Below are 26,411 nucleotides of genomic sequence, written 5' to 3' on the forward strand. Positions count from 1 at the left end.
TTTCTTCCATAGCTTGGCTACTGTAAATGAGGTGCATGTATCTTTTCAAATTAGTTTTTTGTTTTCTTTGGAGAAATACCTAGTCTTGGAATTACTGGATCAAATAGGATTCCTATTTTTACTTTTTTCACTTCCACACTGTTTTCCACAGTGATTGTACCAGTTTATGTTCCCACTAAAAGTGCATGAGGGTTCCTTTTTCTCCATATCCTCACCAGTACTCATTATTTCTTGTCTTTTTGATTTTCTCCATTCTGACATATTTAAGGTGATAACATATTTACAAAACAGGTGTAGCTGTTTTTAATTCCTCAAGGAATTAAGTTGCCACCTAAATGGTATCAAAGGACACACACACCCATCCACCTATGTGTTTTCGCCCATCTGGGTACATTTAGCTTAGGGGAGAAGTCTCAAAAAAAGAAAAAAAATTATTTTCAGGCTCTGAATATCAGCTTCTAATTTGGCCATATTCCTTCCTTCCTTTCTTTTTAAGATTTCATTTATTTGAGAGAGAGACAGTATGAGAGAGAGAAGAGTGAGCAGCAGTGAGGGGCGAGGAGGAAAGGGAGAGGGAGAAGCAGACTCCCCGCTTAGCAGGGACCCCAGTGTGGGGCTTGACCCCAGGCCCCTGGGAACATGACCTGAGCTGAAGGCAGATACTTAACAACTGAGCCACCCAGGCACCCCGAATTTAGCCACATTTCTGATTACAGAATTAATAAATCCCTCTCAAGTATCTCGTCAGGATTTAGCTAGGACATCCAGTAAATATTTCTGGAGGTTTTAAACAATCTCAGAGACCCTAGCAGCATCCTCAGAGAGGGTGCAAAAGATAAGATTTTTACCAGATCTAGAGTCACTCAACAAATTTAGCCAAACACAACCTGCCTGTGCAGGCAGGCTGAAAGCTAAGCCAAATTCTTAGGACATAAAACAAGACAATCAAGAAGGGAGTAGCTGTACTGGGGAGACAGAGGATTAATAATCAAAAGTTCTGGTTTGGAAAGGAAGGGAATAAATTTTTTTCCCTCTGTATTGGGCTCAGGAGGTAATTTATTTACAAGACCTTTTGAGAATCCTCTGTGGGTTTAAAAAATCATTTAACTATAGCTGTTAGTTTGGCCTTTAACTGAGGAGTGAAAGATACCTATAGGGGATTGCCTGTAGCCTTTGGTGGTCTTTATCTCAATGGTAACTAATAATTTCTTCAGAATCAAAAGACAATTCAGATAGAGGGTTACTAGAAAGAGCACTCAAATAAAAGAAGAGAGCAGAAGGAATTCATGCAGTCTTTATGTTAGTCTGAGTCTTCTGTTCTAGGTACCGTTCTTTTTTTTTTTTAAGATTTTATTTATTTATTTGACAGATAGAGATCACAAGTAGGCAGAGAGGCAGGCAGAGAGAGAGAGAGGGGAGGAGGCAGGTTCCCTGCTGAGCAGAGAGCCCGATGTGGGGTTCCATGTGGGGCTCCATGTGGGGCTCGATCCTAGGACACTGGGACCATGACCTGAGCCGAAGGCAGAGGCTTTAACCCACTGAGCCACCCAGGCGCCCCTAGGTACCGTTCTTTTTCATTGTCCTTTTGCAGTGAATCAATGAAACTTTGGAATTTTGAAACCTTTTGGTGGCTTCTGCATACCAAATAAAATAGGTATCCCATTCTGTTTAAGAACCTTTGCTTTCAAGTGTACTTCTTAAATCATTTCTCTAATTGGAGCATTGATCATAATAGCCATTGTAAGCCTAGGTTGATTTTAGTAAGATCTTGTGATTTAACTAAAAATTCATGACTTCTGGGACTAAGTAAGCAGGTATGCCAGAAGTTGGCCTCTTCAACTCTGGATATGGAGGATCCCCCTCCCCCCCCCTTTTTTTTTAGCTAGGTCTCTGGGTTTCTCAGAATCAAGCTAATACCTAAGGGGGACGTGGAATGATGTTGGGAATTGTGAGGTGTTTTGCAGTGTACCTCATTGCACAGAAATTGTCTTGAGGCTGGTAGGTGACCTAGTGTCAATCTAACCCATTAATGTGACCAGCTTATTTTATCCCAGAGGTCTTCCAGAGATCACAAGTGCTCTAATAGCCTTTGAATTTAAATGCTTGACCCATATCTACCAGTGTTTGCAGCCTTATTTCTGGCTTCTGAGACTCCCATTATCAATTAGTCTTTACAATACCACAAGTCAGGGCACCTGGGTGGCTCAGTTGGTTAAGCCTCTGCCTTCAGCTCAGGTCATGATCTCAGGGTCCTGGGATGGCCCCCGCATTGGGCTCTCTGCTCAGCAGGGAGCCTGCTTCCCCTTCTCTCTCTATGCCTACCCGCCTCTCTGCCTACTTGTGATCTCTGTCAAATAAATAAATAAAAACAAACAAACAAAAAAACAGTACCACAGATCTCATACTGGACTCAGTCCGGCTCAGACCAGACCCAGTCTATTCCCACACCCAGTCTGGTTCTTAAGTCAGACCCAATCCAACTCCAGCCAGTGGCCACCAGCAGTTCCCAATGTAGGCTGAGCAGCAGACTCTAGTGGATGGAGGCTGTAGACTGGAACTGGGGAAATAACTAAACCAGCAAATGCCAGTCAACAGGAACTGCAGACTATAACTGGAGAAGGGATTCCAGTGTAGAACTGTAGACTGAACCAAGGGCTAAGGACTGCAGCTCTGTTAGAGCCTCGTCTAGGCTGCTGATTCCTTAACCCTGGACCGTGTAGACTGATTCCTTAACCCTGGACTGGAAAACCAGTTAGACCCAAACTCAAATGCAAAGAAAGTGGAGCTCAAACCCAGAGTTGCTCACCAAAGGTCCTTGGAAATGAATGGCAAGATAGTGAACTCGGAAGGGTTCACAGAGTGCCAGGCCTGTGTTTCCCTTTATCCCCAAAGGTCTTTAGATGTTCACTTCAGATCCTTTTGCTGCCACCAAATCTGTTAAAAATCAAAGCCTGAGTAAATTTTGAAGAGGTAGTTGGCTTCATTAAATGATTCATGAATTGGGCAGCATCCCATCTAGCTAGTAGTGGGAGCTCCCAGTAGTTGTTCAGAATGTAGGATTTTTATTAGGATGAATGGTAGAGCAGGGAAGTTATTAGCAAAATAAAAGAAAGGATTCTACCAGCCAAGGGCACCTTTCCCTAGGGGTAAAGGTCAGGGGGGTCTAATTAGGTGGGGTGTTATCTGGGGGCAGAGGATGGAGAAGGCCCATGTGACAGATCACCTCTTTTAATGCTGTTCAGAAAATTCCTGAACTAACTGACTGGTTAAGACTACAGTTCTAAGGAGGTTGCAGTTAAGTTGGGTATTAAGCTCCTTTGTGGTGACTTGGCCCAAGTGTCTCCATTTTGGCCCTCTGTTTTTCTTTTTAAAGGGACCATGAGGATGTGAAGTTTTTAATGGCACAGGATATGGAGACTTTAGAGATGCAACATTATTTCATATATGACATTTTTCCTATGGTGTTTCTTCTATCTAGAATGTCTACTTCATTTTGCTGATTCTCTTTCCTGCATGTTAATTCTTACTTGAATTTTAAATATAGTTCAGATATTATTTTATTTCCTGGAAGACGCCACCACCCCTACCCTTGTTGCAGTTAGGTGCTTTCATTTGTGTTCCTATAGCTCTTTGCACATCTGTTTCATTGTCCTCTGTTCCACACAACACTGTTCAAAGAGTACTGTGAAATACGTGGTCCATGTCAAACAGATTGAAAAAAACAAAAAATCATGTGCTTTAGAATTTCCCAAAGCCTTTAATAAGCTAAAATGCATCAGTATTCTTTAAGAAAAGAATATATAGTATGAAACATTTCCCAAACAGCACCAAACCATTTATTTGAGCTATTTATTTTAAATTTCCAGTGTCTTATTTTTTAATTTTCATATCAATTGCATTATCTGTGTGTGAATGCAAGTGCTATTTTGTTTCTCTGAGGATATTACACAAATTTGGAGTCTTCTGTTTGCTCAATTAACTTTTGTGTTTGGGCTTCTTGAGTTTAGTGGCTGCCTTGCTTCATTTTGCTTTGTTTACACCTCTTTGATGTGTTTATTTCTGTGTTTGAGATTCCTTGTTGACATGTTGGTGGATATTTATCTCTGTTTATCATAGTCTGCCTCTGGTGATGAATGAAAAAGAATGATTTGCTCCAATATGAGACAAGCTGATAGTTGTCTTCTGGAAACAGAGGCTCCGTGCAAGTCAGTAGCTTCCTAAAGCCCTGCTACTTTCGAGGCTACTTTGGGTACAGATATTAGTGCCACCTATTGGTTGGAACAAGGAGGGAAAAGAGGAGAGTGCTCTATCCTACCTGCTTTTGCACACATCTTCCCATTCATTACCCGGAGAAAGCTTCTGCCCAGCCTTCCATACTCTTGGTGTGCATTGACTTTCTTAAAGGCATGGAAGACCTTCATACTGCTCCAACTTTGTGTTGGTCTTACATTTTAGCTTGTCATCAGTTCCTGTATTTACTTTTTTTTTTCTTTCCTTTTTTTTCCCTATTATCACCCTTTAACTTAAAATTAAATCCCATCTTTTTTATCATATAGGAATTCCTCAGAATTTGTCTTTTTGCTTTCCAGCACTGTTACGTATTTGGTTGTTTTGTCTTTTGTGATGTTTCCTAGAGATTCAGGAGAGAAAGGGAAGTTGCTTAATCTCAATCTACCATTTTTATTGAAGCATCTGAGTCCTTTATTTGCAAGGTTCACCTATAAACATTCCTTGATTTACCCAACACTGAGAAATGCACGCTATCCGTATCTTGAATAGACCCTTTTTAGTCATTTGGCTGTTTCTTCTTGCTGTGCGCCCCTTCAAAGACCACACATATTTCTGTATTTATGTTTCCTTGCAAGATGGTGGATATTTGGTAGCTATTTAGTTGAACCAAGTCTTTCTTATGAAATTTAAGTTGACACAAAGTGTGAAGTTGAAGATAAGTGATTGTGCTACAAAAGGAATCTCTGAACCATAACTAGTGCTTCTTTTGCATCTTGGGGTCTATTTGTTTATAAATGAGGATGCCAATCAATCACACATTTGACTAACAGTTATCTGTTGTTTCAGATTTCTTTAATCCCAGACCTATTCAGAGTCAATGAGGCAATATGTAGTAATTCATTTCACTTAGAGAACCTAGAACATAAAAGTATTAATGGAAGGTCATTCAAATTTGCTCTTATAGTGTGATTACAGTATTACTTTAAAATTTATGTGTGTATTTACATCCAGAATACTTCTGTCAGCTCAAAGATAAGGCTGCAAAGAATGTTAAAGCATAATTTATAATAGTAAAAATTGGAAACAGTCTCAATAATTATAGAGAATAGGTTAAACAATGTAGTAAAATATTATTTACAGCCATTTAAAAAAGACAATGTAAAAAACAATTTACTGATTCAGAAAAGAGCAAGTTATAAGATTGTGTAGACAGTTCAGTTGCATTTTGTTTTATATAAGGCTGTGAATATAGAAAGATTAGGTTATATACCATTGTGTTAGAGGTTATCTTGGGTATATGGTTTCCTGTGTAATTTTTATATCCTCTTTGCTTGTTCCCCTCCCGCCCGATGGGAATGAATCATTTTTAGATAAGGTTTTTTGTTGTTTTTCTTCCCTCCGAATTTATTTATTTAGGGAGCATGTGAGTGGTAGTGGGGGTGGGGGGAGGGTGGCAGGCAAAAAGGAGAGGGAGAGAGTGAATCTCCTCTCTCAGTGCAGAGCCTGATCTGGGGCTTGACCTGAGCCAAAATTAAGAGTCAGATGCTTAACTGATGGAGCTACCCAGGTGCACTTAGAGTAAGTTTTTTAAAAAGTTATTTAAAATAGTAAAAAATCCGAAATCACATTGTGAATATTCAGGGAATGGTTCTTGTTTTAATTAAGCAAACTGACAGATTAATAGGAGAAAAGCAAACAAGCTTTATTTAAGTTTTACGTGAGATGAATGACTTAATAAGGAAGCAAAGATCCAAAGAAATAGACCTGAGTTTTTTATGCTAGGTTTGATGAAAAGTGTGCAGGCATGGAAGAATGTGATGGGTTAAGGAATATGAGGTAATTGTAATAATCAAGGGTGTATGGGGGCAGGTAAGCAAGGTTGTTAGTATTCTTTTTGGTGTCTCTTTGTGTTTGAGATAAGGATGCTACTTTCCTCTTGGTATGAGGATGGCATATTTCACATGAGGATTTTTATGTTCTCTTTCAGGGAAGAAGTATGAGGCAGGGAGGAAGTTAGAGTAGCCTTCCTGCTTCTCTTTTCTCAGACTCCTTCCACTGAAAATATTCAGGATGCTGAAGTGCCATACTTGGCAGTAGCATGGCCTGAACTCCCACAATTGCCATCACTAACCCTATACTGGAATTTGTTAATGATAGTTCACCTCACTAATATTACAAGTATTGCTTTCAGTTATTTATTATAACTCATTTGTGAAGGAAACTTGTCAAAACTTAATGTCAACATTCTAATTGTAGAGACAATGAAAACACTCCTCGGCAATAATTTAAGTAAAAATTACTTTAATCAAATTCACTTTGTTTGCTATAAAAATACACTAAAAAATGGAATTAAAACTTGGATACTACACATTTAGACAGCTCCAACCTAGGTGCATGTTCAAAATGCATATTTGATAATAGCTAACATGTATTGAGCAATTATGGTATTTTGGGGTGGGCTTTACAAGCATTCTCTGATTTAATCTAACAACTGTTTTAGGTAGATAGATACTTTTAACATCCCTATTTTCCATTTGAGGGATAAGACTTAGGTTAAGTAATTTGTATATGATCACGTAAGTATAGGGTTTAGAGGGAGAATTTGAAGTTGGGGGAGGTTGACTTAGGAGGTCAAACTTTTAATAGTGAAGATGTTCTGTTTAGCTTAAAGCTGATGGATGCCAGTTTCCCTTGAAGCATTTATACCTTAGAGTTGTAATATAATATAAAGGAATAGAAAACTTAAGCCATTTAATTGGTTATGAGGTGTTCCAACGACTGAGGAGGTTGTCAGTATTCTAGTCCATAACTGAACCCCAAAGAGAAACCTCTATAAAAGAGTGGAAGTCCTAATATTGAATATCTTTTTCAGTCTGTTCTTAGAATTCTGAAGATATTCTGAAGATACTCTTCATCTCAGTCCTAACCCCATTCCATGGGACGTCAGTATAGAGCATTAGTGGAAGCAACTAAAAGAATGAAAAGTTAATTATCATGTAACACTAGATCTTCCAATGGTATTCATGCTTGAAAAAGTTTCGTGTCTTTTTGAATATTAAAGTTCTTCTCAGCCTTAACTCAGGAATACTACTTAACATTTTCCCTCTGGAAATACTGTGAATGTTCACTAGAATTTGAAGTAAGTCCCCAGAAGATTTGGTTGCTAGATTATAATTGTAATAATGTATCCCTGCAATTAGCAATAAAGTAAATTAAATTCTAAATGTAGAATGTTAAAATACAAGGAAATCTGTGAGTTGGCAATTCTATTCAGTGGCTACTAGCCAAGACTTCCAAAATACTGAGTTAAATAAGATAGGACTTTTTTTCTCACACAAAAAAGATACTCAATTTGACAATTCCTTAGTCATTAAAGACCCAAGCTACTTCTTTCTTTTTGCTTAGCTCTCCCTAGTGTATGACTAACATTCTCAGGGCCATTCATGGTCAGGATGGCTGTTAGAAGTTCCCCTATCAGGTAGAGTCAGGAGGGGCAAATGGACTCATACTAGTTTTTTTTTTTCCCCCTTCTAAATGCTTTCCTAGTAATTCTATCCCACAGCCTCCCTGTATCTATCTCATTGGCTAGAACTTAAGTCTATAGCAACAGCTAGCTGCAAAAAAAGGCTAGAACATTACTACTCAGAGTAAAATCAGACTTTTCTCACTTAGGAAGAAGGGTAGGTTATTTGTTTCTGGAAAGCAGCCAGCAGTCTGTGTCGTAAGACTACAGGACACCTCTCATCCAGGCTTTTCAGTTTAAACTATTAAGACCCGGACCCAGACTTCCCTATCTGTCTATATAGTTGGGTAGTGGCAGTGTTATAATCAGAGCCCAGGTATCTTGGTGACTTATATTACCCAGAGGGATAACAATTGTTTCTGCTAATGTTGAATTAGATAAAGTGATAGTTAATCAATCAAGCATTAATATGAGAGTGTTTTCTTTGCCACTTTACCTGAAAATCTATCACCCTCTACCACCTCCCCCCAACACACACACACTTGGATATCTCAGAATATCATTGCCTTATTTGATAAATCTTTCTGTGGTCATTTTTCCTTCAAGATATAAGTTATATTGGCTATCTAGATTAGGTGATTAAAATTAATCATTTTAACATTCTTTAATATTTATGGTTTTATAACTTCAAGTGAATTTTTCTCTCAAATTTTTTCCTACAGTATAGCTGAAATACAGAAAGATGTGGAATACAGGTTGCCGTTCACCGTGAACAACTTGACCATTAATATTAATATGTGAGTAGAATTTATCCTATATTTTTTATGTACTAGTACTTTTAAAAATCCTTTCATTATTTTGTTTCTTAGTTATTAGAAGTAAATTGTTTAATGTGAACTTACTTAAAAGATTCCTTTTCTAGTATCTATAACTTACCAAAGTCACACAGTTTTGTGAAACAAAAAAAAAAATTAAAAAAAATTTTTTAGAGATTTTCTTTATTTGACAGAGATCACAAGTAGGCAGAGAAAGAGGAGGAAGCAGGCTACCCGCTGAGCAGAGAGCCTGATGTAGGGCTCAATCCCAGGACCCTGACCCCAGCTGAAGCCAGAGGCTTAACCCACTGACCCATTCAGCTGCCCCGTGAAACAAAAATTTTTAAAGACATCATTATAAAGTGTATGGTTATAAGAAAGAAACTATACAAGAAGAAATGCAGTAAGAAGTTGTAATAATAGTGTTTAGTACTGTCATAGTTTTTATTGATTTGCACTAAAGTCTTGGCCAGAAGTAGCCTAAAAGAGAAAGGCTGAAAATGATGGCAAACAATCAAAGGGATCATGTATGGAAAACTATTAGAGGTATATTCACCTCTGCATCAGAAACAAGTGAAAATATTCTAGTCTTCAGCAAGAGATAAACTATATCAACCAGAAAGTTCAAGGCTGAATTTGATCTACTAATTAAAGAAAAAAATTAAGATAAAAATTTTAGTTGTGAGGTTATTTAAAGGACAGGATTGGACTGAATGATTGCTGAAGCACCCATATAAGTGTAATTATCAGTCTTTAGCATGAAAATATTAAGTTATTACCTCAAATTGCATTGGGTGGCTGGGTGCTAGAGTAGGTGTTTGAATGAGGTAAGAAGCACCTAACTTGAAGACAAGAACCATGGCTTATTCATCTTCATTTTTCATTGTCTAGTGTAGTACCCACATGGAGAAGGCCTTATAAATCCTAGCTGAATAAGTGAGTGAAAGTATAAATGTTTAATAGTGCCAAGCATTATGCTGTGTTATCTTGACGAAGGGGCTTTTTCAATCCTCACAGCAGCACTGCAAATTGGGCAAATTACAGATACATAGGTAGTGAATAGCATAGTCAGGATACAGACCCAAATTTTTTGGGCTCCAAAGGCCATTCATTGTCTTTTATTTACGAAACTAGTTTAACATCTTTAACTATTTGAATGAAGTAGGTAGGGCTAAGTAGGAAAAGCCAAAAAGGACCCAGTTTTCTTCATGACAATGCTGCTAGATAAGTTGTTTTCTGAGCTAACGGAAAACAGAGACACAGTCTTAAAGGGACATATTCTTCTGAGTTTAGAGAGATTTAGAAATCAGATTTCCATAGCCAGTAAAATCCATTTAAGACATCAATACTGAATTTTAAATTTGTGGCAGTTCATAAATGTTAATATTTTCTTTTCTTTTTTTTTTTTTTTTTTTTTTGGTATTGAGAATTTACTGTTCTTTATTTGAAACCATGAGATTAACAGATGGGAGAGTTGTGTTAATGGGGACAATTACAAGAGAGCCTTATAATGACCAAGAACCAAGGCATAATGACAGCTACAATGTTTTAATTGTAGTGCTTTTGCTTTTATCTACTTACTCTTTAAAAATTCAATAGATGGTGTAATAATTCTTGGCAGTATTTAATAAGTAGGAAAACTGCAAAAAAATTATATGGCCAGAAACTGTGGTTCAATAGACAGACTGGTTACTATGGTTCACCTGATACAAATACCTGATCTGATTTTATCTGAGATTTTGCATGGCTTGGTATATTGTGTTTGAAAGCAATTAATTGACATGGTGTGTGAAGAATGTCTTATAACTCAGGGTATTCATATTTTACATTAAGATTTTACTGTATTGCTTTATAATCTTGTTGCTAAAGTGTATCTTTTGTGTATTTTCAATCAACAACCATAATAGAGCACTTATTACTGTGAATAATTAATCCAGATAAAAGCATGAAAATTTAATTTGCTTTTAACTCTGTTTTAGAATTATGACTATTGTAATTTAACACTTGTCTTTTTTTCATCTGTTCTACATTTAACAGATTGCTCCCTCCACAGTTTCCTCAGGAAAAACCAGTGATCAGTGTTTATCCACCCATACGACATCACTTAATGGATAAACAAGGGGTATATGTTACCTCTCCATTAGTAAACAATGTAAGTATATAGTATAATTTATTTCAGAGTAGTGTAACAGGTGTATTACTTTACTACTACATATTTTAGAAATCTAAAATGCATTTAAAATCTCATTTGGAAAAAGTAATTTTCCAAAAAATAAAAAAGGTCACTGTATCTAAAGATAATACTGATTTGAAGGTTATTTGTTTTCTGTGAGGAGGACCTGTTAGTGTTAGAACTTTGTTTCACAGTAGATTTTTCTGTAGTTGTTAAGAGGGGATAAAATTCAAATATGCCTTAAAGTTCTTAGGATACATAAATGACTGATTAATGTGAAGGACTATAACTTAAATGTACTCTCAGTATTGACCTTTAAACCTTCAAATTATTTTTTAAAATGTGGAAATATTTTAGCTCTGTTGTTGGTTAAATAGATTTTCAAATGATTTATGGTATTGAGTCTATAGGAAAATATTGTAAGTTATAGATAGCTAATCTGGTCATTTGATACAATATCCTTTGTTTTTCATTCAATTCTTGATGTGCAGAAGTAGATTTAAGATTAAGTTTTAGAATGACATTATCCTAATAAGACTGACTCTGGAAGTGATTTTTGATCATTCTGTATTGCTGTTAATTTTAGTTTACAATGCACTCAGATCTTGGAAAAATTATTCAGAGTCTATTGGATGAATTTTGGAAGAATCCTCCAGTTTTAGCTCCTTCTTCAACAGCATTTCCATAGTAAGTATATTTATACCAAAAAAAAAGTTTGTATAGATTTATTTTTATTTACTTTTATCAAAGTAATCATAATATAGTTTAAATTTTCAAATGATATTAAAAGGCAGTTCTCTTCATTCCCACCTTCACGCAGATATATTCGTACTTTTCAGAGGCAACTGTGTTTTCTTCTTTTAGCAGCTTTCCCAATATTTACCTCCATCTTTTTGAATAATTTAAACATAATATATACATACATGTCTTGATTCTTTAATTTTACATATTACATACATCAACTTCCTGTTATGATTGATGAGGATTTTAGTTATCTTTATCTTTCATAATGTTCCTTTCCCCTCATTTTCTTAGTGACCGATACCATGATCTTAAATTCATTTTGGTATTTTCATTACTTCGATTCTGTAAATATTCCCCATTGCTGAGCCAAGTACTTTGTTATGATTACATTTTCTTTATGGTATAATTTTTTGCTTTTTCTGGAGTTAATAATTCCTTTTGTTTTTCCATTGGTTGTTTTATCTTTTTAATTTTCCACATCTTTCAGCAGCTCTGAAAAAGACCTCTCAGATTATTTTTCCACATCATCACACCGTGATGACATGTATTTTTCTTGTGAATCTGCAGTTTGGTTAGAGATTACTGGAAATAACTTGGTTTTGTTCTACTTTTTGCATTAGCTATTGTGGCTTGAAGTCTGGGGGTTGGAATCCTCTGAAGGCTCACTTAATTTTCATGTCTGGCAGTTAAAGTCAGTCACAAAGTCCCACCCAGGTTCAAAAGGGAGGAAAGAGATTCCATCTCTTGATAGAGTGGCAAAGATCAAGAGCTCTGTGGATATTTTGGAAAATACAGTCTGTCACAGTTCTTCTGGGACTAAGAATTTACTTTTCTCTTATATGCAGAAATGTACTCAGCCCCTTCCCCTAAAACTTCCAGACTTTGTCACATTATAGAATCGGGCTCATGTGAGGGTCCAGGGTTTCTGTATCCAAGTCAGATTCAGGTATAGATGAGGTTTCTTGTGTATTTTCCTCAAGTGTAATTTTTTTGGTGTGAATTAAAGAGACAAGTGAATTAAAGAGACAGGGTAGTTGGTAATTGTCTCTCACACACCTATCATAGGATAGTACTGTAGGCCTAGGCTAACCGCTATAGGCCCTTCCACTGAAAAAGAGAGAAAATGGGAGCTACTCAGGAGCCACTGGTTCATAGAAGTTCTGAATCCAGTTGAGCTTATGTTGCCATTTCTTTGATTGGGACTTAGTTTCACTTTATGGGAATGATTGTTCATAGAGTAATTCTAGGTTCTTCAGTTTGCCTTCTGCATCATGCTTCCTTTCCATAAAATGTAGCCTTTACTTGCAGATGAGCAGTTTTTTCAGCCTGCTTTCAGCATTATAGAAGGGTCCACAGGCCACTTTTGATTTGATATTGTCTCTCTCTCCTTTAGACCAAGCTGATATAATTACTTAAATGTATTTGTGGTTTTCTTATGAATCCACTTTTTCATTCATTTCTTTAGACAAAATTAATACCACAAGTTTGCGAAATAAGCCATTGGGCTTCCCATCAGGCCGCTGAGAAACAACTTCCTGAAGATTCTTAGAAATCCTAGAAAGCCTTTTTTTCCTTACCAGATAGTTCTCTAAGGCACTGCCTGTTTTTCAGATGGGTTAACAAAGGATCTTCCAGCCCACCCTGGGTTTCATCTCTTTAAAGCTCCTTCTTAATTTGAGACTTTTGGAGAAGGCAGGAATGAGAGACATTTTTATTTTTTTAAACCCAGGAAACCTTCTTTCTTTATTTTTAGCAGTTCTTTCTTTTTCTCTTCTCTCAGGTTTTTTTTTTTTTTTATTTTATTTATTTATTCAACAGAGAGAGAGATCACAAGTAGGCAGAGAGGCCCGCAGAGAGAGAGAGAGGGGGGGGGGGAAGCAGGCTTCCTGCTGAGCAGAGAGCCCGATGCGGGGCTCGATCCCAGGACCCTGGGATCATGACTGGAGCCGAAGGCAGCGGCTTAACCCACTGAGCCACCCAGGCGCCCCGCTCCTCTCTCAGGTTTTATTGCAGCCAACTAGAAGTAAGGTGGCACCCTTAACACTGGCTGGTCTCCTTAGCTAGATCATCCAGTTCAGTAAATACAGGCACAGTGTGGATTCTGTTCCCAATCACCACAATAAAGTGAAAATCACAGTAAAGTGAATGAAATGAATTTTGGGGTTTCCCAGTGCGTATAAAAGTGATGTTTGCAGTATACTGTAACCTATTAAGTGTGTGATAGCATTATGTTAAAAAAAATGTACGTGAAGGGGAGAGAGGTGAAGATGGTGGAGTAGGTGGATCCTAGCTTACCTTCCAGGAATACAGCTAGGTAACACTCACATCAGCATGAGTGATCCAGAAAATGACCTGGAGACTGGCAGGATGAACTCCACAACCTAAGGGCCACATCAAAGAAGGTCAGATGCGATTTACTGTGGTTGTTTCTGGACTAGAGGAAGCCAGGAGTACAGTGAGTGGCGAGAAACAGATGATCACACCAAGGAACCACGCACGGGGATGACAACGAACCCCCAAAACATTTGGCTTTGAAAGTGAGAGAGGTCAAATTTTGTGAGTTCTTAGAACCAATGGAACTTAAAGCCTAGAATTCTGAAAATCTGCAGGTTCGGTTCTGGGAAAGCCTCAGGGCCTTGGGAAGTGGAGTCCCTGCTCCTAAAGGGGCAGCTCCAAACAGCCTGAACAGATACAGCAGAGAATCAGCAATTTGAAAAATGCCTGGAGCACATGGAAGGGAGAGTGATTTATTCATCACAGAGCTTGTCCAGAGACATGAGGATCTCAGAGAGACCCCTTAGAAAAAAGGAGCTGGCATATGAGTCCTGCCCCTCACCTTAAAGACATGCCATCTTTGGGAAGCAGTGAGACACTGACACTCCCTACCTAACTTGCTTACACCAAGCCCTGCCCAGCGTGCTTCGTTGGATCCACCCTCCTAGTCACACTTGCCTCAGTCCTAGCACTGTGGGGTCCCTCCCCCAGAAGACCTGCACAACCCTCGCCAACACCTTGACTCCTGACGCATGCATTTTGCAGGGCCTCAATCCTTGTAGCAAGCACGTGGCAGGTGCAAGAAAAGCCTGAGGCGCATCTTAAAAGTACATGCCCCACCCAAGCACTCTGCAGATCTGCTTAGGCTGACCCAGGCCCAAGAGTAGAGGCTCCAGGTCTTACTTAGCAGGCCGACCAGTGCACCCCACGGGGACAAAACACTGCCCACAGCAGGCAAAGAGCCACTGCAGAAAACTGGACTGAAGGGAAAAGTGGCAAGAACGCAACAGGGCACACACAGCACACATAGGAGACACACCCTGAACCGCCAGGTCCTGGGGAACAGGGGGCATTGCACTGCAAAGCCCTACAGGACTTCTTAAGTCATAAAATATTACCTTCAAGAGCAAGAGACATAGCTGACTTTTCTAACACAGAAACAGACACAGACAGGTAGACAAAATGAGACAGAAATGTGTCCCAAGTGAAAGAATAGGACCATACCACGGCAGGATACCCAAGTAAAACCAATGTAAGTAATATGCCTCATAGAGAACCTAAAGTATTGATCATCATAAAGATACTCACTGGACTTAAGAAGAATAGAGGACATCAGGGAGACCCTTAACAAAGAGATGGAAAAGAACCAATCAGAGATGAAGAACACAATATATGAAATTTAAAATGCACTTGATGGAATAAATAAAGAGGATAGATGAAATACAGGGACAAATTAATGATCTAAAAGATGGAATAATGGAAAGTAACCAAGCCGTATGAATGAGAGAAGAAAAATGTATGCAGATTGGGGGTAGTCTTAGGGAATTCAGTAACTAGCAAGCATAACATTCACATTATGGGGATCCCTGAAAAAGAAGAGAGAGAAAAGGGGGCAGAAATTTTATTTGAAGAAATAATAACAGAAAACTTAATCTGGGGAAGGAAATGAATATCCAGATCCAGGAGGCACAGAGATCCACCCAGAAACTCAACCCAAGGAGGTCCCATACCAAGACACATAGTAGTTACAATGGCAAAAAGTAGTGGTAAAGAATGTTAAAAGCAGCAAGAGAAAACAAGATGGTTGCATACTAAGAAACCCCATAAGGGTATTGGTGGATTTTTCATCAGAAACTTCAAATATATTATGCCATTGTCTTCTGACCTACAAAGTTTCTGATGTGCTAAGTTTCTAAAATGCTAAAAGGGAAGAATCTGTAGCCAAGAATACTCTATTCAGCAAAGCTATCATACAGAATAGAAGGAGAGATAAAGAGTTTCTCAGAAAAACAAGAATAAAGGGATTCATGACTGCTAAACCAGCCCTACAAAAAATATAAAATGGGACTCTGAGTCTATAAATGAGTGTATAGCAGATGAGTGTATCTGTAAAAAATCAGGGGATCACAAAAGGATGTAAAATATGAAACCAGATACCTAAAATGTGTAGGGAAAGGAATAAGAAATGGGTCCAAACTTAAATGACCATCAACTTAATATAGACTGCTGTATGCAGAAAATGTTATACAAACCTAGTGGTGACCACAAATTAAAAATCAGTAATAGATAAGCAAGGAATAGAGAGAAAGGAATCCAAGTGTATCACTAAAGAAAATCAGCAAACCATGAAGGAGAGCAAGAGAAGAAAGGATTAGAGAAAAACTAAAGACACAACCGTAAAACAAGTAACAAAATGGCAGTAAATACATAACTATCACTAATTACTTTGAGTGTAAATGAACTAAATGCTCTAATCAAAAGACATGGGATGACAGAATTTATTTAAAAAAACAAAACAAGGGTGCCTGGGTGGCTCAGTGGGTTAAGCCTCTGCCTTCGGCTCAGGTCATGATCTCGGGGTTCTGGGATCGAGTCCCGCATCAGGCTCTCTGCTCAGCGGGGAGCCTGCTTCCTCTCTCTCTCTGCCTGTCTCTCTGCCTACTTGTGATCTCTCTCTCTCTGTCAAATAAATAAATAAAATCTTTGAAAAAAACAAAACAAAACAAAACAAAAAACAAGACCCATATATCTGCTGCCTGAACAGATTCATTTCAGCCTTAAAGACAACAGCAGATTGAAAGTGAGGGGATGGAGAAACATTTGCCTTGCAATGAATGTCAAAAGAAAGGCAGAGTAGCTATACTTATATTAGACAAAATAGACTTTTAAAACAAGGACTGATAAGATATCAAAAAGAACACTATATAATAATAAAGGGGACAATCTAACAAGAGAATATGACAATTATAAATATTAATGCACCCAACTTGGGAACACCCAAATACATAAAACAGTTAATAACAAATATAAAGTAACTAAATGATATTAATACAAGAATTGTAGGGGACTTTAACACCCCACTTAAATCAACAATCATGTCACCCAAACAGAAAATCAAGGGAACAGTGGCTTTGAATGGCATATTGGACCAGATTAATTTAACAGATAATATTTTAGGAACATTCCATCCTAAAGTAGGAGAATACATATTCTTTTCAAGTGCACATAGAACTTTCTCTAGAATAGATCACATATTAGGCCACAAAACAAGTCTCAACAAGTTCAAAAAGATTGAACTCATACCAAGCATCTTTTCTGACCACAGTACTCTGAAACTAGACATCAACCACCAGAAAAAAATCTGGAAAGAGCAAGTACATGGTAACATGCTGCTAAACAGTGAATGGGTCAACCAAGAAATCAAAAAAGGAATAAAAAGTTACATGGAAACAAATGAAAATGAAAACACAATGATCTAAGATCTTTGGGATGTAGCAAAAGTGGTTCTAAGAGGGAAGTTTATAGCAATATAGACCTACCTCAAGAAGCAAGACAAACCTCAAACAACTTAATCATATTTAATGGAGCTAGAAAAAGAACAAAACTGAAAACCAGTAGAAGGAAGAAAATAATAAAGATTAGAGCAGAAATAAATAATAAACTAAAAAAAAAAAAAGTAGAACAGATCAGTGAAACTCAGAAGCTGTTTCTTTAAAAAAATCAGTAAAACTGATAACCCCTAGATTCATCAGGAGAAAAAGAGAAAGGACTCAAACAAAATCTTCTGCAGCTTCCTCCCCCTCTCTTAGCCTTCATAGAACTGAAGAGTGTTAGGACCTTGCTGTGGATTAGGCTTTGGCTTAAGGGGATGTCATGGCTGATTAATCTTCCATCTAATCCACTAAAATTTTCTCCACATCTGCAATAAGGCTGTTTCACTTTCTTATCATTTTGCATGTTCATTGGAGTACCACTTCTGATTTCTTTCAAGAAGCTTTCCTTTCCACTTACAAGTTGGCTGTTTGGCCCAAGGGGCCTAGCTTTTAGCCTGTCTCAGTTTCGTTTTGTTTTGTTTCGTTTTGTTTTAACATTCCATCCTCACTAAGCTTAATCATTCTGATTTAAAGTGGGAGACACGTGAGTCTCACTTTCATTTGAGTATTTAGAGGCCATTGCTATTAATTGGCCTAATTTTATGTCTCAGGGAATAGGGAGGCCCAGGGAAAGAGAGGCAGATGGGGAACAGCTGGTCAGTGGAGCAGTCAGAACACACGTTTATAGATGAAGTTCACTTTCTTATATGAGTGCAGTTCATGGCACTCTAAAACAGTTGACATAGTAACTTCCAAGATCACTGATCATAGATCACCATAACAAAAATAATAATGAAAAAGTGTGAAATACTGTGAGCATATCAAAATGTGACACAGAGATAAGATGTGAGCAAAGATTCAGTATCTGTGAAGCATAATAAAATGAGTTAAGCCTGTACATTTCTACTTTCCCCATTATCGCAGGCAACATTGTTGGTACCTTTCTACTAATACATAACAAAGTTCCCATTCCAACATTTTCCTCACTTTCCTGTAAGTGCTCTTTGACCACTCCTCCAAAGCCCCTCCCACTTTTAGATTTCTCTTTTTTTTTAAATATTTTATTTATTTATTTATTTGACAGACAGAGATCACAAGTAGGCAGAGAGGCAGGCAGAGAGAGAGGAAGGAAAGCAGGCTCCCTGCTGAGCAGAGAGCCAGCCGTGGGGCTTGATCCCAAGACCCTGGGATCATGACCTGAACCGAAGGCAGGGGCTTCAATCCACTGAGCCACCCAGGCGCCCTACTCTCTCTCTTTTTAATATCATAGCAGCTTTCCACTTCTAGGTGCTAAAATCTGTTCTCGCAACTAAGGCTTCATAACAAATTACCCTGCAAATTTTGGCTGAAAATGTTGCACACATGATTTTTGCATACTAATCTTCATCTCTGGAAGGGTTCATCAGAGAGCTCTTGTATGCTCTGCTTATCATCGGTGAGCTCTCACCCTATCATCAGATGGCCTAACCTAGGGATGCCGGATGGGTTATACCTACATGTGGCCTCTCTCTATGGCCTAGGCTACCTTACAACATAATGGTGGTCCTTAGAATGAACATCTTGAGAGCTATGAGGAAGTCATATTGCCTTTTATGACTTGGATGCTGAAGTCATTCACTGTTACTTTTGCTGCATTCAGTTTGTTGAGGCAGTCGCAATGTCCTGATTGGTTTCAAGGGAAGGAAAATGGGTTTTTCTTCTTGGTTGGTGGAGAGGTAAGGTTCTGAAAGAGCATAAGACCAGAAATATTGGTGTGTCCAATGTTTGAAAATACAGTATGCCACAGATTCTTAGAAGACAAAATTTGAGACTTAAAATCTGTAAATGTCTTTATATCCTTCAGAGTTAAAAATCTGTATAGTTCAAATTCTAAGCTAAAGTGCTTTTCCATTCAGAATTTTGAAGATGTTGCTATATTGTCAGTATGGCTTCTATTACTGCAAATTGTCCAATGCCATTTTGATTTCTTTTTTTTTAAAGATTCTATTTATTTATTTGACAGTCGGAGATCACAAGTAGGCAGAGAAGAAGGCTGAGAGGAGGAGGAAGCAGGCTCCCTGCTGAGCAGATGTGGGGCTCGATCACAGGACCCTGGGATCATGATCTGAGCCAAAGGCAGAGGCTTTAACCCAGTGAGCCCCAGCACCCCGCCATTTTGATTTCTGATCCTTTGTAAATTTTAGAAAACATTTTTGGCATTCTGAAATTTAATGATGGTCTTTTCATTTCCTTTTCTCAAATATTTCTTGGCTTTATATCCTAGTCCTACTTAATTTCCAAGAAGTTGCTCCTGCTCAGGAGTCCGGTAACGTCTTGTACACTGCCTGGAAATCTGCTTAGCTAGATTATTAGATTAGGTGCATCAGCCCCAGCCCTCATCTCTCTTCTCTTGTGTCTTTGTCCTGGAGATACAAGCCTCACTAATATTCTTTATCTAAAAACTGTATACCCTGTTTTCTGTCAGGGTAGGGTTGGATATAAGTTCATTCATCTTATTTGAAAATAAAAGCCACTAAGTTTACTTATTCCCATTTCAGATAAGTTCTATGATTAATGTACAGGCTATTAAAATGCAGGTTTGATGCATTTCTTAGATTATTTAATAGGTTGTATCTGTTGCTGAGGTCAAAATAAAGCAAATTGGTTCACAATAAAGACTTCAAGGATAATGCAAATACTCTCTCATGTTGGTCATATTGTTTCCAAATAACTTGTTTTATACACACACACACATAAATATTTATGTCATATTTATTTATATATTTATGTCACTAGTATACCTTTAGATAAAAGTTTTAACATAAAGATGAACCATTTTTTAAATAAATTAGCTAAATTAGAAAGCTTATTTTAACTTTTTCAATAGATCATATATTTACTTAAATGAAAATTCAAAAAGTATAAAGGGATATGGAGTAAAAAGTCTTTCTTCCACTTTTTTCTCCCTTACAACCTAGTTTTTCTTCTTGCTGGTATCCAAAGCTTTTTGATTTGAGTGAATATGCATAGAATTTCCAAGATGTTTTATGACCTACAAAGAGATATGTATGTGGAGTATTTTATTCCCTCCTTCTTTACACAAATGGTAGCATACTATTTCTCTTCCCCCTTTTTTCCTTCACTGAATGGTATAGTTTGGAGAGTTTTCCATGTTGGTACTTAAAGCATTTCTTCATTCTTCTTTATGACCACAAAGTACTTGTTTTATAGATGCAGTCTAATTTATAAACAGGACTTCTGTTGATGGATATTTTTGTTGTTTGCACTCTTTCCTAAGAGGCCCACTTTCTTTACCCTCAGTGCAAGAGTGAATAACCTTAAAAATAATATTCTAGGGCACCTCGGTGGGTCAGTGGGTTAAAGCCTCTGCCTTCGGTTCAGGTCATGATTTTATTTATTTAAAGATTTTATTTATTTATTTGACAGACAGAGATTATAAGTAGACAGAGAAGCAGTTAGAGAGAGGAGGAAGCAGGCTCCCTGCTGAGCAGAGAGCCCGATGTGGGGCTTGATCCCAGGACCCTGGGATCATGACCTGAGCTGAAGGCAGGGGCTTTAACCCACTGAGCCACCCAGGCGCCCTGTTTTTGTTCTTTCTTAATGTCAAGCAGTTAACCGTTTTCTCTGACTTTGGAATTTGGGATCACAGAAAGTCCTTTCCCGCCCCAAGCTTATTTTTTCTCAATAATTTCTTCTGATTCTGGTAAGATGTGGTTTTAAGCATTTAAATCTTTGATAAATTTGGTTTTTATCCTGTTCTGAATATAATGATCTGTTTCCAATTCAGTTTTTTCCAGGGTCCCAACACTGATCTTTTTTTCAATTTATTTCACATCTGTCTTCTATCCTTATCCCCTTATGTGTTTGGTGCTTTTTCTGGATTTTATATTCAATTCCATTGATCTTCATATCCATTTACCACTATTTGCTCTAAAAAAAAGTTGTCTTTTCCTTTTTTTTAATTGTAAAGGTTTTTTAATTTCTTTTGCTTATTCTCTTCTTAACCCTCCTTCAGATACTTTTCTTTCTATAATTATCCATATGAACTTTAGTATCATTGTATGTTTCAAAATTCGTAATAATTATTTTCCAGCATAATTCCAGTTCATGTTAATTTATGTCATTAAATGAAACGGTAATACTCCGGTTTAAAAATTGTTCAAACTTCATATATTTTGGAATGTATTTCAATACTCTGATATGTGTGTTTTCCAACACCACCAAGTAATTCTCCAGTTATCAGCAGATAGTGACTGAGCTTCCTATAAATTTAATTCAGTTCTGATGCTCTCTCCATGAAGATAGGGTCAGTTTCCATGAGTTAAGGCTCAGTCTTAGAAGACTGCTTCGCTTCGAACACCAGTCAAATCCAGAGGTTGCTTTTCTGCTCCTGACCCACTGACTATAAAATCAGACCCCCCCGTCAGGTTCCATTAATGTGTTAGAGCTGCTCACAGGGCTCAGAGAAATACTTATGTTTACCAGTTTATTATAAAAGGGCATTATGAAGGATGCAGATGAATAGCCATGTGAAGCCATGCACAGGACAAGACTGGGAGAGTCCCATTATGTAGAAGCTTCTTTCCCCATGGGCCGGGATGCACCACCCTCCCACCATGTGGACGCTTCACCAACAATAGTTTGTCGGATCTCATTGTTCGAGAGTTTTCATAGAGCTTAGTTTGAGGCCCCTTATTCCCTGAGGTTGGTGGTATAGCTGATCATCATTCCAGCCCTTCATCATTATGTCTTTCTAGTGACGTACACCATCCTGACTACATAGGAGCCCAGACAGAGTCACCATTAATCTTTTTGAGTTACTGTTTTCAGTTTTTTGGATAAATCCCAGAAGTAGAATTGCTGGTAATTATGGTAATTCTATTTTTGATTTTTTTTTTTTTTTTTGAGGAACCTCCAGACTATTTTCCACGGTGACTGCACCAATTTACATTCCCACCAAGAGTATACAAGGGTTTCCTGTTCTCCACATCTTCCACAACCCCTCACTTGTCTTCTTAGTGATGGCCATTCTAACTGGTGTCACATGATATTTCATTGTGGTTTTGATCTGGATTTTCGTGATGATTAGTGATGTTGAACATCTTTGTATGTATCTGTTGACCATCTGTATGTTATCTTGTAAAAAATATTTATAAATATCGCCTGCCCATTTTTTAACTGGACTATGTTTTGCTATTGTAGGATTTCTTTACAGAGTTTGGGTACTAACTCTCGATTATCAGATATATTATTGCAAATATCTTCTCCCATTTAGTAAGATGCCTTTTTGTGTTGTTGATCATTTCTTTTGCTGTGCAGAAGTGTTTTAGTTTGATACGGTCCCACTTGCTTATTTTTGCTTTTGTTGCCTTTGCTGTTAGTATCAGATGAAAAGAATGATCAAGACCAATTTCAAGAATCTTACTTCCTGTGTTTTCTTCTAGGAGTTTAATGGTTTCAGGTCTTAAATTTAAGTCTTTAATCCACTTTGAATTAATTTTCATACATGCTGTAAGGGAATGGTAATTTCATTCTTTTGAGTGTGGCCATCCATTTTCCCCAGTAGGGTTGGCTGTCCTTTCCCCATTGTATATTCTTGGCTACAGTATATGTATGTTTATTTCTGGGTTCTGTATTCAATCCCATTGATCTATTTGTACAGTTTTATGCCAGTAACATTCTGTTTTGACTGCTATAACATCGTAGTACAGTTTCAAATCAGAGATCTTTTTTTTTTTTTTTTTCCATTTTGCTGCTCTGATTGGGTGAGTTCTCTGCCCTGTCTTTGAGTACACTCATTTCTTCTGCTTTATTCAGTCTGCTTTTTAAATCCTCTAGTGGCCTTTTTTTTTTTTTTTTTTAATACCTTTGTGACTTCTGTTTGGTCCTTTCTTATATTTTTTATATCTTTGTTGAAGTTCTTACTGTGTTCATCCATTCTTCCCCGAAGTTCATTGAACATATAACACTTCGAACTCTTATCAGGTAAATTACTTATTTCCATTTTATTACATTTCCCCCCCTGAAGTTTTTGTTCATTTGTTTTGAACCCATTTTTCTTTTTCTACATTTTTCCTTGACTCTCTATGTTGGTTTCTATGCATAAGATAAAACAGCCACTTCTCCCAGTCTTGAGGACTGCACTAGGAAATGAACCTTATCATTCAGCCCTGCCCTACTTCTTGATTATCTCAAAAATCGTTGTATTGTTCAAGAAGCCTATTATATTTTTAACAGCTCCCAGTATTTGAGGGTGTACCACGACCTGAGAAGATCTCAGCTAGTCCCTGGATTCAGGCTGATTAGAAGCCAAACCCTTAGCCAGACCCTCAGGTAGCTGTTTTTAAAGTATGCAAATATAGATAGTACCCTGGGGCTGCAAGTGTAGGCCTGCTGGCCACCAGAGCCAGGTGATCTGGAGGTCTGGTCCCTGGGGAGAGTTGCAAAATTAGGGCCCCAGATGATTGTATAGGCTTCTTTCTGGAAGATACTGGTGAGCTGGAGTGAGACTGAGGGAGTATGCAGAGCTGGCATCCCCCAACCTGTTTCCTGGGAGTGCCTCCCTAGGCCCCTAGTTGTATGTCAGACCAGAAGCCTTCTCATCAAGCCAAAGCTTTTAGACATGTTTATCAGACTCTTTCACAGGAAGACTAGGGATGTATTCGATTTGCTCTCTGTGCAGTGCCTTGGGGGTGGTCGCCTGCCAACAACTGTCTCATTGTTTTACAGTTGCATAGGACCCAGGAATGCAAGCCTCAGTCTCCAGAGTCATGCCCTCAGTGGGTATCTCGTGGATGGCAGCCACCAAACCTGGGGCACCAGCCATAAAAACCAAGCACCATATGTACATGGGAGCTTCCTTCCAAGAGATACTGGTGCTGTGGAGTGTGACAGAGGGAGAACATGGAAAGAACACCCACCACCCTTTGGCCCTAGAGCATATCCCAGTGGGTCCTGGATGGGGGTTAAATTAGATACCTGTCCCTCAAGCTGACACTTTAAGATTAGGAAATGAGACTCTACCACCTAAAATCTGGGTGCCTCTCAAACAGCTGTTTCTGTGCAAGCTCCTGGGGTAGATTCTTTGGTTTTTGAGCTAGATGTTTTGGGGGCTGTTCTTTGAGAAGAAGGGCTTAAAAGATGGACTGCTAGTGTGGGGTTTAAACTCTTTTTTCTTCAGGAAGAAGCTTCAGGTTTTGAGTTTTCTCCTGTTTATAGGTCTCTATGTCGAGGTTTGGGTTTACAGTGAGGTTATATCTCAGGCTTTCCTACTTCAGTGTCGATATTTCATATTTGCTAGATTTGTAGGAACTGTACAACTAAATTTTGGGGCTTTTTTTTTTGGGGAAATTGTTCCATATTCCTGTAGATTTAGTGTGTTCATGGGAGGAGGTGATTTCAAGGTCTTGCTATCTTGTCATCTTGAACCAGGACCCAGATATTTATTTCATTGTGAAAATAAGTATTGCTCTCTGATTCAATCCCAAGTGCTGTACCACTTTTTCTAATCTATATACTTAGTTTTTTATATGTATTTACTTTTTATATTTTAACATTTTTAGTAGTTCTTATATACATTTAACTATTTTCCTTTTCCTAGAAAAGCAGTCATAACTTTCAGTTATATTTTTCCAAATAAAGTGAGAGCTACTGTTCAAACAACCTGTCTTGAATACATTTCCTGGATTAAATGTTCTCCATTCTCTTTATGAAGACAGTGGTTGATGGTAATAGAATGCTCAAAGCTCAAAAAGAGCTTGTCTATTCACTTCTATTATGACTGGTTGAATTATATGTTTTCCAAAACACTTTCCTTTTTTATGGAAACCATACTTCTATTTGGGGGAGTCACATTTTATCAATAAATAGAAATTTAATTCAGTTACATGATTGTAGTAACAAGATTCTGTCTCTATTGCGTGACCATTGTTAGAACCATTTGGGAATAATTTTATAAGTTTACCCCTAAAGTCTAATGTTTTTTTTTTTTTTCTTTTCTGTTTTTTCTCTTTAGCCTATATAGTAATCCAGGTGGGATGCCTCCTTATGCCTCTCAGGGTTTCCCATTTCTTCCTCCATATCCCCCACAAGAAGCTAACAGGACTATCACTTCTTTATCTGTTGCTGACACTATTTCTTCTTCAACAACAAGTTATACACCAGCCAAACCTGCTGCTCCTTCTTTTGGCGTCCTTTCAAATCTGCCATTACCTGTTCCTACAACGGACACTTCAGCACCGGTGGGTATCTTCAGTTTTCTATATTTTTGTATCCTTGAAAATTCATCCAATTGACGTATATTTATTATATGCTTTCTTGGGCCGGCCACTAAGTAAGGCACAAAACATAAAAAGATTAAATCACATTTTCAACTCAAATAACAAACTCAGAGTAGAGCAGCAAGTTATCAAATAATTGCAAATAAGAAACTTCCAGTAAAGTAGAAGAGAGAGTCTAGAGTTAACCGTGAAGACAGATGAGGAAACTGTCAGTGCTCCCAGGAACTGAGGTAGACCTAGAAGGGATGGTTTTATAAAAAATGTGCTTCTCTTCTTTCACCACTTTATCCTTAGCGCCTCAAACCACACCTGATAGCATATAGTAGGTGCTCACTTAAAATGAGGCAGATAAATTAATGTATTTGTTTGTTTGTTTAAGGCCAGTTTTTGATAGATGGTAATTAATTTGTCAGGATGAAAGGGGTTATATAAAGCTTTCCATAAAGAGGTAATAGTATTAAGAAAGTTGCAGAGGCATAAACCAAATTGCATATTTGTGAAACAGCCTTTAATAGATCTCTCTGGCTGTCATGTAGGAAATACGCAAAGGCACAAAAAGTGATCACCTAAGAGACATAGGTATCAGATTGTGGAGAATCTGTTCTCTACCTGCTCAGGGCTTCAGGTGTCTCATTGATTAAAAAAAAGTTTGTCTGTTCTTAAATAAGCTGGTAACTGTTGACATGTGGAATGTTACTGAGAGACTAATATTTTATGAATAAAACATATAAATGATTTTAAAACCTTTGTTTTAACCTTAAGGGAGTATCACCCATAGTAATACTAAAATACTATAAACCTTATTATATCCAGCTTTACTAATTTTAGTGTTTGTAATAA

The 26,411-nt window shown here is 37.7% G+C and overlaps 1 protein-coding gene across 2 annotated transcripts in view; it reads left to right on the forward strand.

The window, feature by feature from the left end:
- VPS37A (VPS37A subunit of ESCRT-I) overlaps window positions 1-26,411 on the forward strand; it is a 50,416-nt gene that overhangs the window by 12,352 nt on the left and 11,653 nt on the right. For both annotated transcript variants that reach the window (XM_047716123.1, XM_047716131.1), the window contains exons 2-5: window positions 8,416-8,490; window positions 10,546-10,660; window positions 11,268-11,368; window positions 25,307-25,532. In XM_047716123.1, the coding sequence (XP_047572079.1) occupies window positions 8,416-8,490; window positions 10,546-10,660; window positions 11,268-11,368; window positions 25,307-25,532 (517 nt within the window). The remainder of the gene's footprint in view (window positions 1-8,415; window positions 8,491-10,545; window positions 10,661-11,267; window positions 11,369-25,306; window positions 25,533-26,411) is intronic.

This window comes from Lutra lutra, chromosome 2 (genome assembly GCF_902655055.1).
Source record: "Lutra lutra chromosome 2, mLutLut1.2, whole genome shotgun sequence".
NCBI classification, from domain to species: domain Eukaryota; kingdom Metazoa; phylum Chordata; class Mammalia; order Carnivora; family Mustelidae; genus Lutra; species Lutra lutra.